The following is a 20,566-nucleotide window of genomic DNA, read 5'->3' on the forward strand; positions in this document are numbered from 1 at the left end:
TCAGTCCACTGGGATTCCCCATGGCTTGGTAGCATTTCATTATCTCTAGCTCTTGTCCTGGCACAAGCTCACCCAGCCATCAACATGTAGGCACTTACACAAATAAATTCAGACTAAACCCCACTTCATCCCCCATCCTTTTGGAGCTAAAAACGCTTAATTTCAGCTTTGGGAAAGGCTTTCTCTAAGTAAGGGACAAAGATATGGCCCTAGTTCCTTCTGTCTGGCACTCCTCCTCTGGTCTCCTTTAATGACACCACTCTGACCCTGGAAAAGGCACCATTTCCCAAGAAGGGCAGAGGCATCTGAGTCTACAACCGCAGTTCTTCTGAGCAAATGTGTGGGCACACATGGTGGTCTTCAAAGAGGAGGTAGAGATGACTAAGCTGGCCCCAAAGAGCTTCAGAGACAGGAATTTCAACAGCAAGAAGGCAGACCAGATGTGGAAAAGACAAGAGAAGGTCTTCATCCTTCTTTTCCAAGAAAGAAGGAGGTGAGAACGAGTTCGCCCTGATTATTGGGCACCACTTAATTTCTGATTAGATTCATTTTCTTTGCCAAAATAACTTCACCTATCTAGGATTAGAGTGGAGATAACCAACAAAAGAATATTCTGAGTCAGGACTGGTTATCCTGAAAACTATAGTATTCACGCTAGGGTCGTAACAGTGGTAAAGGGAATTAATATGAAGTAAACCCTAGGCTTCCTCTGATTTTCATGATAGAATTGGATATATATTTCTATGAAAACAAGTATGTAAGCTGACCGGATTGAGCACTTAATAAGAAGGTGCTAGGAGTCAGCAAGCACATGGAATATAGTCCACCTGCCAGGATGTATCGTGTTCGCTGAGAGTTGTGGTACCCACCGAACAGGACATTTCCCATTTTCAGCACTTTACAGCTCCTAGCATCTCCTCACATCCCCCCAAATTTGTAGACATGCCTCCTGTGCCTGGAGAGGCCTCATCTCTTGAACTTGGGGTTGTGCGTTCGAGCCTCACATTGGGGTTAGAGGTTACTTTAAAAAAATGTTTAAAAATAATAAATTGCCTTATTTGATTTTTACAACAACCGCATCAGGTAGGTACTGTGGTTATTCACGTTTCTAAGAAGAGGAAACCAAGGTTCACAGAAGTTGTGTAACTTGTCCAAATCATACTGGTGGTTAAGTAGTAGAGCCGAGCTTTGAAGCCAGGTCATCTGATTACAAAGTCTGGGCCCTGTGCAATTTACTGTGGCCCACCTGGAGGGTATCTATATGTTTAACTTCAACAGAAAGTCTGTCAGTCACCTGGCGGGAACAGTCCTACCATCAGAAGTCAAGTCCTCCACAAACCAGCTGGATCCCACCTGCTGGAGTAGAACTTGCAGGACCTTTGGAGCTAGACAGGCTTAGGTCTAAATCACCATTCTCCCTCCTCTGACTCGCTCTGTTTCCTTGAGAAGGTAATTAACCTTAGTTCAAGAAACCCTAGTTTCTTTATTTCTAAAATAATATTAGCAAATACTAACAGTGCTTTTGATGGACCAGACATTGTTCTAAGTACTTTACATTAACTCACAACAAGTGTATGATGGGAGCACCTGGGTGGCTCATTCGGTTAAGCATCTGCCTTCGGCTCAGGTCATGATCCCAGGGTCCTGGGATGGAGCCCCTCATCGTGCTTCTTGCTCAGTGGGGAGCCTGCTGCTCCCCTTGCTTGTGTGCTTACTCCCTCCCTCTCTCTCTCTGACAAATAAATAAATAAAATATTTATTAAAAAAAACAACTGTATGATGGTGGTACTATCATTATCTTCATTTTATAGGTGGGGAAACTGAGGCACAGAGAGCTTAAAGGTCAAGTAATTTGAAGTCAGTGGCAAAGCTGGGATTTGGACCCAGGCCAGATAACTCTGGAGTCCATGCTACAAGCCACAGTGCTACACTGTGCTGCCTCGGAAAGGAGAATCAAGGACGTAAAGACCCCTGGTCCAGAGCCAGGCACACAGTTGGTGGGACTGTTACAAGGTGGAGAATAAGAATGTTTAACAGCTCTGACCACCCACATAAAGAAAGGCACGAGTTTGTGGAGAGTGTTCCCAATTTTGATCTTATACCAAAGCCGTCTTGTGCCTTTGCCTTTGAGCTTTCGGGACCTGCGGGCTGAAGCTTTCCCAGTTGGGGATGTGGGGTTCTTCTGGAGAAGGCGTATGTTGGTACATACCACTTAGCTTCCCTGCACCTGCCAGGAGGACAAGAGCGTGGCAGGTGGGCGGGGCTGGGAAATGGCGGCACACGGGTGTGTGCTCCTCCCCCACCCTCCTGTGGCCTCTGGCCCAGCACTGGCTCTGCTTCTGGGGCTACAGTCTTTCCTGTTGACAGTAATTAGACCTTTCAGACTAAATTTCTTACATGAAAAAAAAATCCCAATTCACTTGAATTGTCTCCTTGATCCAGTTCACCTGGAGCTATTTAGTTCCTGCAGTTTGTTTGGAGGGAAAAACAAGCTCTTAAGCCTTCACACATTACAGCTGATAAGATCAAGGTGCTGAAAATGTTGGTTGGGTAAAGGTTGGAGCCCGACTGCCTGAGTTTGAATTCCAGTTCTACCTCTTAAGCATCCATGACCTGAGTTGTGTCTGTGAAATGGGGATAACCATAGTGAAGATTAAATGAGACAACATAGGAAAAACCCTTGCGAGAACACTGCCTGGCCCCTAGTAAGTGCTCAGAAAATGTTGGCTCTCAATATTAAGCTCATCCAGCCCTCACACCCCCATCTTTCCCTCCCAGCCTAGGATTTTGCTCTGGGAAGCCATGTTCCCTTCCTGTCCCCCAGGCTCTGGACGCTTCTTTTCTCACTCACCAGATAGATGACAATTGACCCTTGAACAACACGGTTTGAACCGCACAGGTCCCTTTGTACGTGGATTTTTTTTTTAATACAGTACCATAAATGTATTTTCACCTTATGATTTTCTTAATATCACTTTCTTTTCTCTAGCTCACTTTACTGTAAGAATACAGTATAAAGGGGCGCCTGGGTGGTTCAGATGGTTAAGCATCTGCCTTCGGCTCAGGTCATGATCCCAGGGTCTTGGGATTGAGTCCCGCATCAGGCTCCTTGCTAAGCAAGGAGCCTGCTTCTCCCTCTCCTTCTCTGCCTCTCCTTCTCCCTCTGCCACTCCGCCTGCTTTGTGCTCTCTCACTCTTGCTCTCTATCAAATAAATAAATAAAATCTTAAAAAAAAGAATACAGTGTAGGAATACATATACAAAATATAAGTTTAATTATAATTACTGACTGTTATCAGTAAGACTTCTAGTCAATTGCAGGCTATTAGTAGTTAAGTTTTGGGGGGAGTCAAAACTTATACAGGGATTTTTGACTGCACAGGGGGTTGGTGCCCGTAACCCCACATTGTTCAAGGGCCAACTGTATTTCATCTCTCTAAGCCACGTGTCCTTATCTGTGAAGTGGGACTGAGAATAATGGAGTCTCCTTCATAAGGTTGTTGTGAAGTTTAAGTGAGTTAATTCAAGGCTTGGTGACTATTCAGTCTCATTACTGTTGTTCCTAAGGCACAAAGGGTTGCCTGAAAGGGTTTTGAGATCTTGGAGAGCTCTTAGAAGGCCCAAAGTAGGCATTTAGGGTTAACTAGGGTCTGAGTGTAAGCCTCAGGAGCTGGGGAGACTGCTGGCTTGTTTGTTGCTATGACAGTGGCTGGAGCTGAGCAGACCCGTGGTAATAGTAAACGAATGAATACTGCAAAAGAGTGTGTAAAAACACATTTGGTTCAGGGGCGCCTGGGTGGCTCAGTCTGTTGGGCATCTGCCTTTGGCTTGGGTCATGGTCCCGGGGTGCTGGGACCGAGCCCTGCATTGGGTGCCCTGCTCAGCGGGGAGTCTGCTTCTCCCTCTCCCTCCTACCCTCCCCCTGCTGGTGCACTTTCTCTCTCTCTCAAATGAATAAATTTTAAAAATCTTAAAAAAATAAAAACAGATTTGGCTCAGGCAACCTGACAGAATTCTCAAGGCAGACCACTCCTGGGTATTTAAGCGTTTAAACTCAGCTGGGAACACTTTCCTCTTCCTCACTCCTATCTTTGCCCCCAGGACTTAAAAACAAAACTAAAATATCCCCCAATGTTTCGTGTTCCTGGGTTCTAGACAATCTGCTAACTACTTTATAGACATCATCTGTTTTAATCTTGACTTCAATCCTGAAAGGTAAGCATCATCATTCCCATTTTACAGATGAGAAACTGAGATTTAGAGATTGAGCAATTTGCCCAAGGTTGCATAACCAGTAAATTGCAGAGCTGAGATATGAACCCTAACCTGAGGGACAGGACAGGGACAGCTCCCATTTGCTCATCAATGTTCTGATTTTGGAACAAGTCTTATCACTCACCATTCCCCCAAATACCCACTACACAACTGAGGAGTGTCTCCAAGTAGCAGATGCCTCTCCCTCAAAATCATGTGGCCTTGATATTATCCAGCCATTACATTAATAGAAGTAGAACTGCTGTCTTTGGGGCGCCTGGGTGGCTCAGTCGGTTAAGCATCTGCCTTCGGCTCAGGTCATGATCTCGGGGTCCTGGGATTGAGCCCCGCATCGGGCTCCCTGCTCAGCGGGGAGTCTGCTGCTCCCTCTCCCTCTGCCTTTGGCTCCCACTCGTGCTCTTTCTCTCTCAAATAAATAAAATCCTAAAAAAAAAAAAAAACTGTCTTCCACAATTAAGGTGGCAAAAGTTCTCTATTTGCCTGGACTTTCATTCATCTCTTTATTCCTCATTTTACATTTAGGAAAGTCAAGTTCTAGAAGTGGTGAACAGGATGTGCTCTGTTATTCTGATGTATCTAGTATTTCCAAGAGCTATTGTTGCATTAGAGAAATACAGAATGATTTTTATAAATCATTCTTCTGTCCTTGGAAGCAAGTATTTGAAGTACATGAGTTATAATATCCTCAAGAACCTAAAGAGAGGGGCGTCTGGGTGGCTCAGTCGTTAAGCATCTGCCTTTGTCTCAGGTCATGGTCCCAGGATCCTGGGATCGAGCCCCGCATCGCGCTCCCTGCTCTGCTTCTCCCTCTCCCACTCCCCCTGCTTGTGTTCCCTCTCTCGCTGTGTCTCTCTCTGTCAAATAAATAAATAAAATCTTTTGAAAAAAAGAATCTAAAGAGAGCTGAGGGTCTGGAAACCAGGAGGCTGAGATTGATGCCCAACCTTGTTTTTCTTGATTAAATATGAGAGTTACACAGTTCTCTGGGCTTCTCATTTTTCTCTACCCGGTTTATCCTCCCAAGGATATCTTATAGGTAATTTGGGGGGACAAATATGGATTTCTGTGAAACACTTGGACCCCCAAGAATGGTATCAGATATATCCACCAAAGCTTAGCCTAGGAAAGCAATGACGATTCAAAGATAGAACTTTCCTTTGCAGGCACATTTGTGCTTCGCTGACATTGCATTTTTTACACACTGGAGGTTTGTGGCAACCCTGCATTGAGCAAGTTGATCGGCGCCATTTTTCCAACAGCATTTGCTCACTTCATGTCTCTGTGCCATGTTTTGGTAATTCTCAAAATATTTCAAACCTTTTCATTATCGTTATGGTTATCTGTGATCAGTGATTACAACTTGCTGGAAGCTCAGGTGATGGTTAACATTTTTCAGCCATAAAGTATTTTTAAGTTAAAGTGTGTACTTTTTTTTACACATAATGCTATTGCACACTCAATAGACTACAGTTTAGTGTAACCATAACTTTTACATGCACTGGAAAACCAAAAAATTCATTTGATTCACTTTATTGAGCTATTTGCTTTATTGCAGGGTTCTGAACCAAACCCACAGTATCTCCAAGATATGCCTGGATTTACTTCCTGCCAGAAATCTCTCCTCTTTATACAGGGAGTTCTGGAGTGAGAATAATGTGGGAACCCATTAGACTCAATAGCTTTTCTCCCTTCCCTTCACCTTTCCTCTCCCTTACCTCAAACCTCTGAGACCATGAGGGGCTCTTCCTCCATCCCTTGAAGAACAAAACCTCTGACCAGGCTGTGCCCGAGGTCAGGCAAGTGAGGAGAGGAAAGTGCACACCCCATTGTGGCCAAGACGAAGGCCACAAATGCCATCTTGATCCTTTGACCTACATTGACACTGAGTCTGTTGCTTTGGTGTCCCTGACTTTGGCAGTGTGGTTAGTCTAACTCTCTGCCCCCACCTTGAATTGAGCTTTGATGAAAAAGTAGTAGGAGTCCAGGCCTCTCCCTGGAGATTTGGGGTTTTTATTCTGGAAAAGCATCAACCAAACTAGCAGGGCAGGAGATCTGGATTCCTGTGGCTTGGGCTAACTTAGGTCCAAAGAAACCAAGTGCCTGTGATCATCATCTTCATTCCTCAAATGTGGCCATGCCCTCCGGATTCCCTTCTCTCGCTCGTTCTCCCAGTTAGGCTAGCTGGCAGGTTACCCGCTCTTGCTCTACCATTAGCTTGTCCCTCCATATGTGAAATGCTTTGGTGTACAGAATACCCGTGGACTGCTGCCGCCTGGCCGGTCTAAAACCTTTTGGCTTTGGTCCATGCAATAGCAAAACAACCTTTACACGTCAGTGTATTTCCTCTCCCTTGGGATCCTGAGATTTGCCTCTCTGGTTTTCTGATGGGCTAACAGAGCCTCATCCGGGCTCATCTCTCCCAGACCACTGCTTCAGTATATCAGGAATCATTTGGTTGCCTTGATTGTGTATCTGGAACATTTGTCTTGGCTTCCTATAACAGGATGACCAGATTTGTATGCAATCCTGATGACAGAGTAATACGGCCTGTGGGTTGCTATGATGTATTCTTCTCCATATACTGCCTTGGTAGTGCTTCCAGATATTCTGTGGATGGTCTTTGGGCATGTTGTGGCAAATGTTACCATGCCAGAGAATTTCAGCAGATTTAACCAGCTTTGAAATGACTCATTCTTGTGGATTTTCATACCCAAGGAAAACCAAACTAAGAAGGCTGATCAAGGTATTCCTCTTGTTCTCTTCTCACCCGACCATTTTTCAAACCAGTAAAGCTCCTTTAGCCAAAATGTTGTAGCTGGGTGTCTTCCACCCGGGAAAAACTTTGTAGAAACAGTGATCTTAAAATGCCACCCCCGGAGGTTAGTGGCCTGCGCACCCATAACGCTGACTCACCTTTGTGAGAGCAGCTCTGCTGAGACGAGGTCTTAAACCCTGGAAAGGGCCAAAGAGAGAGCAATACCTTCCCACACAGGGACCTAATGTGTTCCTCTCCATTTCAACTTCAGATCTGCTGACCATGAGAGAGTATCACTGCTTGCTGCAATTGCTGTGTCCGGATTTCCCGCTGGAGCTCACTCAGAAAGCAGCCAGGTATGTCCCCTGGGCTCTAGAAGCCAGCTCAGCCCTCTGTGTGCTGGGGCTTCTTAGAGAAACCGGAAATGTATACAAACAAACAAACCATTAGGAAGAATAAAAACCATTAGGGAGAAACTGGCATTTGGAGGGGGGTCTATTTGGAATTTGCCCCAAAACATAATACCCACTTTCTGCCATTTCCAAGCCAAATGATCCTTTGTGGTTCCTGTGGGGAGACTTCAGGTCTGCAGATAGAGTTGAGGGGTGGTGAGATGAAGAGGCAAACACATACATACACACACACACACACACAGAAACCTCTAGAGAATATTCTGAGAAGAGAAGAGACAAGAGTTGGCAGCGACCAGTGAAGGAGCGGATTGAGGTTGGAGACTGGAAAGGCATGAAGGTGATAAAGCCCATCTGAGGGAGGGATAAATTGTATTATTCCTGCTAAAAGATTCTCAAGATTAGAACCAGGAAGAGTTGGCAGAAATAGTTTAGAACCCCCTAATTTCTGCATTTGGTTTCACAGTCATTCACATTTTTAACCAAATGAGGTCTTTAGACTATGCCTCCGTTAACTTTTCCTTAACACGGAATTTGAGCTAAGGTCGCAAATGTAAGGACTTCAAAAATTGTGTTGTCTGAAATTGCCAGAAAAGAGGATTTTTAGGAAAACTATTGTACTATACGTGATGGATACCTGTCCTTATACATTTGTCCAAAGCTAGAGAACATACAACAGCAGGAGTGAAGGGTAATGTAAAGTACGGACTTTGGGTGATAATGATGTATCAGCGTAGGCTCATCAGTTGTAAGAAACGTTCCACTCCCGCGCAGTGTGGGATATTGACAATGGAGGAGGTTGTGCGTGATGGGAGTGGGGAGCATATGGGAGATCTCTGCACCTTCCCCTCCATGTTGCTGTGAACCTGAAACTGCTCTAAAAAAGCAAACTCTTAATAATATTTTTTTAAATGCCCATCTTACCTAAATCATAATGTACGCATTTACCTGCATTGTTTCATTTAAATTCATTTACTTTAATTATCTCCCTTAATCCTTATAAAAACTGTTACCTTCCTATTTACTGAAGAGGAAACTGATATAACTCAAACAAAACAAAACGAAACGAACAGGAAGCGGAGGCTCAAAGAGGTCAAGTAAGTGGCCTGAATTTACTGTTAGCTTGGAAGTAGCAGAGGCATGACTTGAACCCAAGACTGCCCGAATCCAGAGACTTTGCTCTTAACCTCCTCATGCTCCTACCTGCTCGTATTGTGAAATCATTTCTTCGTGGTGGTTCAACCCACTGAAACCACAGCTGCATTGGCTACATTACCCCAAGAGCCCTCTCAGTCCTTCTGAAATGAGCCAACCAGCTCCTCTGCCAACTAGAGAGATAGGAAGTCCTCTGCCGCCAACAATGGCACCAGCCTCTCACTGGCGCAGGCTGTTTTGCGGTTCACGGCTCATGCACTGGTTTTGCTGGTCAAAACGTTGCCGTGTGCAAAACTTGTTTAGTGACCACGCACCCCAAAATCTTCCCCCCCCCACATTGTTCAGTGGATACTTACCTCTTCCAGGGGCAATTGGCCACTGGTAAAAGCTGCAGTTCAACTTTTATCATTTTAACTTGCCTATTATCCAAAGGAGATTTAGATGTTTTTCCCCATAGTTGAAAATAAAATGTGGGAGATTATCTCTTGCAATTTAAAAGCAGCTAAGTAAGGGCACCTGGGTGGCTCAGTTGGTTAAGCGTCTGCCTTCAGCTCAGGTCATGATCTCAGGGTCCTGGGATGGAGCCCCGCATTGGGCTCCCTGCTCAGTGGGAAGCCTGCTTCTCCCTCTCCCTTGGCCTACAACTCCCTCTGCTTATGTGCTTGCGTTCTCTCTCTCTCTCTCTCTCTCTCTCTGGCAAATAAATAAATAAAATCTTTTAAAAATAAATAAATAAGTAAGGGCGCCTGGGTGGCTCAGTCGTTAAGCATCTCACTTCAGCTCAGGTCATGATCCCAGGGTCCTGGGGTCGAGTCCCACATCGGGCTCCCTCCTCTGAGGGAAGCTTGCTCTCCCTCTCCCACTCCCGCTGCTTGTGTTTCTGCTCTTGCTATCTCTGTCTCTGTCAAATAAATAAATAAAATCTTAAAAAAATAAAAATAAAAACGCCTTTTAAATAAATAAATAAATAAGTAAATAAATAAGTAAGTAAGTAAGTAAGTAAAAGCAGCCAAGTAGAGTTATCTTGAGATTTCTAATGACAGCTCCCCTCAGGGTCAGATCATTTTAAGGAAGAGTCAGCCCCAAAATTTTGGGGAGAAAACTCAGTACTCTTAAAGATCATACTATGATTTCTACGTAGCTGGATGATAAAAATCAACTGTGGATCTCTAACTAAAGAATTCCTAGAGAACAGTTAGTGTGTGTGTGTGTGTGCGTGTGAGTGTGTGTGAGTGTGTGCACGCGTGCGCACGCGCTCCCTAAGGGCAGGCAGGATCTATACCAGACCCGTTTGCGGCTGGATCCCTGTTACTCAGCACAGTACCTAGATGCATGCTACACACTCTGTGTCTCCCGATTGAATGAACATATGAATGATATCCCTTGTCAAGCATTTTACATGGTTCTAATAGTCCATGGTTCTAAGTAACTCTAAGAACAAAAATCAACTGTATCCTATATTCATTTGTTCATTCACTTATATATTCATCACAAATTTTTCACAGCTTTTTGGGGATACAACTCACATACCATGTCATTCACCCATTTAGAGTATAAAATTCAATGGCTTTTGGTATAGTCACAGAGGATATTCATATCCGTCACCACAGTTAATTTTGGAACATTTTAATTACCCCCAGAAGAGATCCTGCACTGCTTAGCCATTACTCCCCAATTCCTCCCTCGTCCCCAGCCCTGGGCAACCACTAATCTGCTTTCCGTCTCTATAAATTTGTCTGTTCTCGATCTTTCAAATAAATCCAGTCATGTAAGATGTGGTCCTTTGTGACCAGTTTCTTTCACTTAGTGTCATGTTTTCAGGGTTCAACCCTATCATAGCAGGAGTCCGTAGTTGATTTCATCAGATGTTTCTGGAGTGCTGATTTTGTGCCAGGAGCTCTTATGCACACTGGGGGTACAGTGATGAGCAGATATAGTTCGAGCCCCTCGAGGAGCTTAACATTGGGCTTAGAAGAGGATCACTTGGGCTCCGTTGCCATCTGCCACCACTCTGTGACATCTCCCCTTGGTTTCTGACCTCCTTTTCTGAAAGGTGGATGGCAAGTTAATGAGGGTGAACTTCTGGACGATTTTCAACCCCCAGCAGCCACAGCTTTGCACTTGTCCCGCCCATCTCCCATACTCTCCCCAACAATCTGATACGTGTAAATACTCAAAATTAGAACAGAAGTCGCACAGTCCTCTCCAATTCATGGATTCCTTTTTTTTTTTTAAGATTTTATTTATTTATTTGGCAGAGAGAGGAGGGAACACAAGCAGGGGGAGTGGGAGAGGGAGAAGCAGGCTTCCCGCTGAGCAGGGAGCCGGACGTGGGGCTCGATCCCAGGACCCTGGGATCATGACCTGAGCTGAAGGCAGATGCTTAATGACTGAGCCACCCAGGCGCCCCTCCAATTCATGGATTCTTACAATTATTGATCCCAGCTGACTTCTGGAGTGGTGTTCCCCTCGCTGTGGCCAGAAGTGAAGCTTATCCCCTCCTCACCAAGACACCTACTGTGTGACAGAAAATTTAGACCTTTCCAGGAGGAGGAGAAAGCACTGTAGCCAGTCCTCGTCAGTAGCAGTGCGAGGGGACTGATGCAAGGATAAGCAACAGAAGGGCCCAGCGCTCTGGGCACCCCGGTGGCCCAGGTGGTTGGGCGTCTGCCTTCGGCTCAGGTCATGATCTCAGGGTCCTGGGATCGAGCCCCACGTTGGGCTCTCAGCTCGACGGGGAGCCTGCTTCTCCCCCTCCCTCTGCCTCTCACCCTCCAGTGCTCTCTTTCTCTCTCTCAAATGAGTAAATAAGAAACCTTTAAAAAAAAGAAGAAGGGCCCAGCGCAATCCTCAGGGTACTGGCTATGAAATTAAAGGTGAATTCAGAACCGGGGGAAGTTTGTTGGCTCCCTGTGTATCAGGCTTCTGTGTCAACCCTGCCTCCCCAGTGCCATTCTTTCCCCACTCTGCTCCAGCTGGTGTGTGTATAGAAAAAAATTGTATATATCCCAGAAAGTGCTTTCTAATTGTTTAAGCTATTTGTATTTTGTCCTGAAGGTCAAGATCCCACCTTGCTCACACACAAGACCAGGCTTCTGATCAAAATCACAGTGGGGGGTGGTCAGGCCTCCAAGGCAATTACTATTGCTGGAAGAGGCCTTGCACTCTCCTGTCTCATGGCTGGGCTGACTTTATTCGGGGCCCCGAGGTCTGGGGACAGGCCGCAGAAGGAGGCTCCAGTCTGTGATGATGTGTGCAGAGAAGAATGTCATCCACAGGCAGCTGTGCACCAGAGCCTGTTCCAGGGCACAGCGTCTCACATGTGCCTGACTTAGGGGCCACAAGCCCTGTGCTTGGGCCCTGGGGCAGCAGGTGTGAGCGGGAAGCACAGGAAAGGAAAGACAGCAAATGGGCTGTAGGACAGGCCTAGCCACAGATGTCCCCCACCTCATGCATTCCTGCAGCAGTGGGGGGCATTAAGTAGGTGTGGGTTTTTTTAAGATTTTTTTTTTTTTTAATTTGACAGAGAGAGAGACAGCAAGAGCAGGAACACAAGCAGGGGGAGTGGGAGAGGGAGAAGCAGGCACCCGCTGAGCAGGGTGCCTGGTGCAGGGCTCCATCCCAGGACTCTGGGATCACGACCTGAGCCAAAGGCAGACACCCAACAACTGAGCCACCCAGGCACGCCGCATGAAGTAATTTTATCCTTAAATTTCTGTGTCCATCCTCCATGGACTGCGAGGCTCTCCCCGAAGGTGAGAAGCATGCAGTTGGAGCCAGACTTCTTGAGCTCAAATCCCCATTTCACAGTTTACCAGCTTGTACCCTTGGGAAAGTTATTAACGTTTTTGAGCCTCAGTCTCCTCGTTTGTCAAATGGAAAGAGTAATAGTTGTAATAATTGAAGAAGTATGTCATATGCTTAAAGTAATGCCTGGCACAGAGTAAACTTTCAACGTTAGAAGTAGTAGTACTAAAACCCTGACCAGACCAGAGGGTCCATGCCACTGGTGCGCTATTACCTGGATGACCTTGAGGATTTTTCATGATTTCTCTAAGCCTTGTTTCCATATCTGTAAAATGGAGAATAACAGACAATAACCCATAGGGTGGTATAAGTTTTAACAACAACAAAATTATATATATATTATATATATTATATATATAATATACATATAATATATAATATGATATACATATATATTACATATTATATAGTATACATATATAGTATAATATATATAATTTTGTTGTATACATATGTTGTATATATATAGTTTGGCACATTGTAGACCTTCAATATATAATAGTTTCTTGCTGTTAAAATAATGTTGGCATTATTATTAACAGATTTTTAAAAAAATAAATGAGAATTTCCTCAGCTCCCTAAGGCATTATTTCTGGCCTTTTTTCACTTCAGAACACTAAGAAAAGAATATACATATAACAAAAAGTCAGTAGAGATAGAACTGCCCGTGATTAGCCTGCAGGCTCTGGCCTCCTCCCTCCTGGGCCAAGAGGATCATCACACCTGTAACCCATTCAAGGCACAAGTGACATGGGGTCACCTGCAAGGCTTATTAAACCCCAGATGGCGCACTCCATCCCCAGAGTTTGGTGGATCCGAGGTGGGGCTCTAAAATTCATATTCCAAAAGCTTCTCGGGTGATGCTGACGGTTTTGGGACGACACTGGGAGAAGTACTGATTCAGGGTATTGCAGGCCAGCCTCATCCTGGCATTTTTAGAATTCATTGCATCGAAAGGAATTACATTTCCTTCTCTCTCGTCATCTAAAACACGATTTAACTCACTTCTCCCTTACTGAAGCCTGATTCCCTAGTGAGTAATACATGTTTGACAGGGAAAGCTCTTTTATCATGGTTATGTGCTAAATACACATAGTGACCTGAAAACACACAAGCTCCTTAGGAATCTGGTTTTAGACATAACAACTCACCCCCATTTAAGAGGGTCACTTTTCTGCTGGCCCTGTGTCACAAAGGCCAGATACCTAACGGTGAAGGACTCAGGTGCTGGAGCCAGACAGCCCGGGACTCAAATCCCAATTCCTTCACTTACTGGCTTGTGACACTGACCAGTTTCTCTAAGCCTCAATTTCTTCATCTGTAAAATGGAAATAATAATAACACCTGCCCCATAAAATTGTTTTTAGGATTTAATGAAATAATGCATGTAAAATGCCTGTCACACGGCCCTCAAAAAATATCACATGTTTTAAGAAATTGTAACGAGTGAATGGGGAGTGATTCTGTATTCATTTTTCAAATGTTTCCTGAGCATCTACTATCTGCCAAACTTCATGCCTTGCACTGAGGAGACAGCTTTATGCTTTCTTAATGCCTGTCTTACTTTATACCTCCCCCTGGCAGGATCTTTCCGCCTAGATATCTTCCCCGGCTTGCCCCAAAAGGGCTTTTGTCGAAACAGACCATCCTTTCCCTCTCCATTCTTTCATTCACCAAATATTTATCAAGTGCCTCTTATGTGCTGGTCCTTATGCTTGTGAAGAGGCTAACGGTAAGCAAATTAGATGTCATTCTACCACTCAAGGAGCTTACAAACTGATAGAGCCACAAACATTAAATAAGTGAAGTGCCAAGTGCTATAGGAACATACAAACAGGAGACTAGACCTAACCTGGGGGATCATGAAAGGCTTTTCCATGAGGAAGAGACGTTGAGTTTGGGGCCTAAAGGATTAGGAAGAGATGACCACGCCCTAACAGCTCTGAAGACTTAGTTACGAGGCCATCGTAGCTAAGATAGTATGGTCCCAGAGTAAGGACAGACAAATGCATCATAGCAGACAGGCCAAAGCAGACCCACGCATTTATAAAAACGTGATATATAAAAAGATAATATTTCAGAGCAGTAGGGAAAAGGATGATTCAATAAGCACTGATGGGGCAGTGGGTTACTCACATAGGAAAAAATAAAGTTAGATTCCTACTTCATATCACATTCAGAAGTCAATTTCACATAGATGACAGACCTACATGTGGAAAGCAAAACTATAATATTCTTAGAAGAAAGGAAGATCAATTTATGGCTAACAGGTATCTTAAGATACAAAAAGCCAAGAGGCACCTGGGTGGCTCAGTCAATTAAGCATCTGACCCTTGGTTTTGGCGTCATGATCTCATGGCTGCTGAGATTGAGCCCCACGTGGGGCTCTGTGCTCAGTGGGGAGGAGTCAGCTTGGATACTCTCTCCCTCTGCTCTCCCCGTCTTTCTCTCTCTCTCTCTCTCCGAAATAAATGAACAAATCTTTTTTTTAAGAAAAAGATTTAAAATTTTCTGCTCAACCAAAGATAGCGTAAACAAAGTTGAAGGATAAGCCAGAGACTAGAAGAGGATATTTATGTGTATAACTAACAATAGATTGGTCTGCAGAATTTTTAGTCTAAAACAATTTTGAAGAACTCTTACAAATCAATAAGGAAAAGATGAAGAACCTTAGTATAAAAATAGTCCAAGGATATGAGCAGGCAATACACAGAAAACCCTAAGAGCTAATAAGCATATGGGCATATTTTCGTGCCCAAACTCACTAGGAATCAGGGAAATGCCAATTAAATCGAGATGCCACTTGGGATGCCTGGGTGGCTCAGTCGGTTAAGCGTCTGCCTTCGCTCAGGTCATGATCCCGGGGTCCTGGGATCGAGTCCCACATTGGGCTCCTTGCTCGGCAGGGAGCCTGCTTCTCCCTCTGCTTGTGCTCTCTCTCTCTCTGACAAATGAATAAATTAAAAAATCTTTAAAAAAATAAAAATTAAAAAAAAATAAATCGAGATGCCACCTCACGTCAAATGACAAAAATTTTGAAGTCTGATAACACAAGAATTGGTGAGGATGTGAAACTCTCAAAGTGCTGGTGGAAGTATAAATTGGTACCATCACGTTGAGGCAATTTAGGAAAATCTAAAAAAAGTTCACAAGTAGGGACACCTGGGTGGCTCAGTCATTAAGCATCTGCCTTGGGCTCAGCTCATGATCCCAGGGTCCTGGGATCGAGCCCTGTGTCGGGCTCCCTGTCTAGTTCACAGGTATACCTGGTTATAAGGAAATACGCAGCACTATTTGTAATAGCTACCGCTGGAGCGCTCTGCACGCCCCTCTGCAGAAGAAAGGGCAAAGTGCGGTACCTTCGTACTGCTCGATGACGTGCAGCACGAAAATGGGTACAAGTAGAAATACGTGCAGCAACACTGATACATCTCAGAATATCAAGTTCCAAAATGATAGAGTTTGAAAACAAGCCAAACAGAGCAGATAATGTTTTAAGAATATAGGCATTTGTGTGAGTTATTATGATATAAAAAACACGCGGAGGAATGCTCAACCCCCAAGTTCCCATGGTGCTCCTGGAGGAAGAAGGGTGGAGGGGTGGGGTGAGGGAGGGGTGCACAGGTGGCCTCAACGATGTGTGTAATCTTTTCCAAAACTTTTCCAAATTGAAGCAAGGATGGCAAAATGGTAAGGTTTGATGAATTGGCTAGGGGTCCACAGGTGTTTGTTATGTTGTTCTGTGTCATTTTCTGACATTTTAAATATTTCATTTACAACAAAAGGGACAGGCAGGATGGAGGTAGAGAGTGATGGGCATGAAGAGCAGTCAAAGGGAAATCAGCAGCCTGGAAGAGACGCCAGGCTCTCACCAGTGATGACCTAGAGGAGCTTCAGGAAGCCGGTGGTTCTGGAGTTTGAGGAGTTTGGGGACCAGAAGGGGAAATGAGGGTCTCACGAGGCCATGCATTGGATTTGGTATTTATCCTAAGAGCGAGAAACAGTTGGCCCCCGGCTGCCAGGCTTCTTGGGAGGGGCGGGGAGAGTGGGGTTAAAATGGCTGTGCTAGGGCCTTCAAGATCTGTGCCGAGAAAAGCAGCCTCAGCTTCGCAGCCCTGCTGGGGGCGGGGGTCCGAGAGGGGAAGAAGGGACAGCGTCCCCAGGAAGGTGGTATTGTCACTAGAGAGCACGGAGCCTCCATGTTCTGTCCGGGTACAGCTGTGATTAGAGTCAGAGAGACCTGTGTCTGAATTACAGCCCTTGCCCTTCAACCTGTGACCTTGGCCAAGTTTCTGAATCTTTCTGAACCTGTGTGTTCTCAGTGAAGATATTCCTTGAGCTGACTTCATAGGATTAATTTGAGAAGGAGGTGAAATGACGGATGTATGTTCCTTACTGTTAAGTATGTCGCTTACCGACACAGTAAGGCCCTAATGAATATTAACCATTGTTGTTTGATTCTCTGCACTCTCTGGATCAACCTGCTTAAGCACCGCAGGGCAGGTGGGGTTTGGAGTACCGTAGAGGTGCAGGCTGGAGCCAGGGGAGAGCAGTGGCCCAGACATCCCAAGCAGCTCTGCGGGCCTGGTCTTGCGGCAGCTCGTGCAGCATGAGGGTGCACCCCCCACAGTCCAGAAGAGGGGCGACCCTAAGGAAGCGTCCCAGGAAACCTCAGCAGCAGCTTTTCCCCCTCCCCTACCTGCAGAAGGTGGCCAGCACGTGGTTTTATCTCACTCATGGATACAAAAGCACAGCCCGTAGAGGTGCATCCTGAGTCCCAGCACACTTGGGAACCCACCTCACCCATGAAAGACCCCAGCCATCTGACCTCCCAAAAGAGTTGTCGTCATGGAATGTGGCTCTTCTTTCTGACCATGGCGAAGGGCTGGCTTCCCCACAAAGTGGGCTCGAAACTAAATAGCTGGCTTCCGCTGAGAGCCTCCGCGTGGCTGGGTGCTGGTAGCGCTCACTTCCTCCGAGCTCTATTTTTACTTGCTATTTTGAGCTCTTCCAGCACCTTAAGCCAACAAGAATACACTTATTGATAGCAACTCACACTTATTTTGAGTGTTCATTATACACGGAACACAGTGAGTGCATCATCATATGGACTTTTCACCAGAATCCTGTGAAATGGGAACTATGATCATCTCCTCTCTTACACGAGGACACTGAGGCTCCGAGAGGCACGATAACATGACCAGTGAGCAGTGGAGCTGGCCCCTGATCCCCGGGCTGCTGGCAACACAGAACGCCAGGCAGACGGGGCAGCTCACGCCCTGAGTCCGGGGACACTGACCCGGGCCGTGAAGAGGAAGTTGGCAAGTCAGTAGATTCGGACTGAAAGCTGTCATCGGCGCCCACGTAACGCCTGGCCAGCCAGCCCATCCCAGCTGTTGGAAGCGGGCGAGGGAGGGAGAGAGGGGCCAGCCCCCTCAGGGTTAGCTCCGACCCTGCCAAGTGTCCTTTCTTCATTCCAGAATGTTGCCTGCCCCGGACTCCACCCTCCACATGGTTCTGCTCAGAGCCCACCTGAACTGCACTGCCTGACATCTCTCCCACGGCCCCTCTCTCCAGTCCTGCGGCATGGCCTGCAAGGATCCTTCCACGATCCAATGGATGCGGGCACACTCTTGCTGGCAAGGGCTCCCTGCTGGCTGCATGTGAAAGCAGTGGCCGCCAGGCTCCTCCAGGGGTCCGTTAGCAGGAGGCTTCTGGCAGCAAGCAGTGTGGAGCCAACGACCATCATGTGGGTGACCTCGTTTCCAAGAGATTTCTTCATGAGCCCCTCTGGCAGCAGTGACAAGTGTGAGTTCAGGATGAAGGAGCTGCCTGTGGGATGCAGGGCCTACAACCTGGGCTTCTCCCTGTCACCAAAGGCAAAGACAGGCCTGTCGCCTCCTGCCTGCCTTTTCCCACAGTTCCGCCAAGATTCCACCGCCAGATACCCAGAATGTTCATGGGTCCGAGCATTCATTTGGAGATGGACAGTGCAACAAGTTATATTTCTAAAAGCCTCTTCTGTAAGTCTTTCAGACGTTTCGGTGGCCACAGGCCCTCCGAACAGCAAACTGCAGAACCAGCTCTAACAGCAAAGCTGCCCCTTCTGTCCCGCCCTTGGGACCACACACTGTCAGAGCTGGAAGGAGCTCTTTCATGCTTTGGGGAAGTACAAGCCTTCTGCTTAAATATCTCTAGCCACAGGCAGCTCACCCCCTCACAGAACAGCTGTAATCGCAGAGCTGAGCAGTTTGAATGTCTTCTAGGGCCAGACTTCAGATCCCTGTTACATCTTCCTCAGAGGCTGGTCTTCAAGAGTCAGGTCTCGGGGCACCTGGGCGTCTGACTCTTGATTTCGGCTCAGGTCATGACCTCAGGGTCATGGAGACCTGCTTGGAATTCTTTCTCCCTCTGCCCCACGCCCCCAGAAAAGAAAAGTCAGGTCTCAGCCCACACTTCCTCCTTAGTCTTTTCTTCTAAGCTAAAGGATCTAAATGCAGTCATTTGTCTGATGTCGTGGTCTGTGACTCACCACCCCTATTTCATGACTCTAGTTTGTTCCTCTTAAATGGAGTATCCAGATGTCAGCTGGCCAGGGGAAAAGAAAAGAGTACTGTGGCCCCTCTTAGGTATTTATTCATGCTTTCCTTCATTCAACAAATATTTCCTGAGCACCTACCTCGGGCCCGGCACATGCCAGACCCTGGAGTCAAGCCACAAGCTGAGAGACAGAGGTCCCACCTGGTGGGTCTTATAGTCCTGGGGCAAAGACAGACCTGAACGGGAGGAGGAGGTCACAGGGAACTGCGGAAGCTGGTAGCAGGGAAGCCTACTTCTACCTAGTGTGGAGTGGGGAAGGCTCCCCACAGAGGTGCTCTGTAGGCTACGATGCAAAGGAGTGGGCATCCGGTAGTTGAGGAGGGTGGCATGAAAGGGCAGGGAGCGTTACAGGGAGGGGGACTGGCTGGTCTGAAGGGCACGAGGAAGGAGGAAGCATTGGGAAGATTATTAATGGTCAGTGTGACTGGAACACGGTGGGGGAGGCTGCCTGTGGCCTCCAGTGCATCTAGAGGGATGAGGGGAGGCAGGGAGTGGATCACGTGGACTCATAAGTCAGAGTAAGAATGGTGGATCCTGGTCTAAGGTCAATGGGAAGCCCGTGAAGGGCTTTAAACAGAGTTGTAAAGTGGTCAAAATCGCATTTAAAAAAGAAAGTTTTTGTGAGCACAGTGTGGATAGTCAACTAGGAGGCGGCAAGAGTCGTTGCAGGAAGCTGGGCAGGAGGGCATCCAGCGGCGCACAAGAAAGACGCGGGGGTGGGCATCGGAGGTGGCCGTGGACGTGGAGAGAAGTCGGCAGGCTCAAGAGGCATGTTGGGGGGGTGGCTAGGACCTGGTGACTGATTGCCGTGGGGCGGGCAAAGGAGGCCGTTTCCAGGAAGCCCGCAAGACTCAAGGTCTCGGGCTGGGCAGAATAGGGGGTGGTGCTGCTGTTCCTGAGAGCTGAGACCCAGTTGGCTGTTTTGGCAGACAGTCTCACTGCCCGCGGCCGAGAAAACCCCTCCGTCCTTTGCACACATGCTGCTGGGATCCTTAGAAAGAGAAAGAGAGCCCCTGCCATGGTCTGCTTTCCCCAACCACCCTGCTGATCCCTCCCGACCAGTGTCAGTTCCAGCCCCCCGAAGAGCCGCCCTGCTGCCACGGAGCCTGCCACACTTATGTGGTGGCCCTCCCGCCCTCTGACAGCTGCCCCCTGCCCCAGATGCCCATCTTAAAAGAGGCTGCTAACGTTCACAGTATGGAATGGCCCTGACAGAGGCTGCAGGCCAGTCCTGAAGCTGGAAGGGCGGGCCCTGTTTGCTGCTTCTAGTCCTCTCTGTGGCTGAGGGAGGAAGATGCTTATGGCAATTGGCTTCAAAGCCCTGGTGTGGCAGGGCCTGTCTCAGGAGCATGCTGATCAGCAAGAATTACAACTTCTGGAATTAGACAGTGGTGATGATTGCACAACTTTGTGAATATACTGAAAAACACTGTACACTTTTAAAGGGGAATTTTACGGTATTTGAACTGTATTGCAATATAAATGAAGAAATAAAGAAAGAAATAGTACATGGAGGTAATTGCTATAAACAGGAGCACTGGGTCCAGGTTGATGATAAAGAAGA

The 20,566-nt window shown here is 46.6% G+C and overlaps 1 protein-coding gene across 4 annotated transcripts in view; it reads left to right on the forward strand.

Annotated features, from left to right (window-relative positions):
• Nucleotides 1-20,566, forward strand: part of C11H11orf49 (chromosome 11 C11orf49 homolog) — a 189,118-nt gene that overhangs the window by 158,542 nt on the left and 10,010 nt on the right. For all 4 annotated transcript variants that reach the window (XM_027579529.1, XM_027579528.1, XM_027579531.1 and 1 more), the window contains one exon: nucleotides 7,302-7,386. In XM_027579529.1, coding sequence (XP_027435330.1) covers nucleotides 7,302-7,386 — 85 coding nt within the window. The remainder of the gene's footprint in view (nucleotides 1-7,301; nucleotides 7,387-20,566) is intronic.

This window comes from Zalophus californianus, chromosome 11 (genome assembly GCF_009762305.2).
Source record: "Zalophus californianus isolate mZalCal1 chromosome 11, mZalCal1.pri.v2, whole genome shotgun sequence".
In the NCBI taxonomy this organism is placed as follows: Eukaryota; Metazoa; Chordata; class Mammalia; order Carnivora; family Otariidae; genus Zalophus; species Zalophus californianus.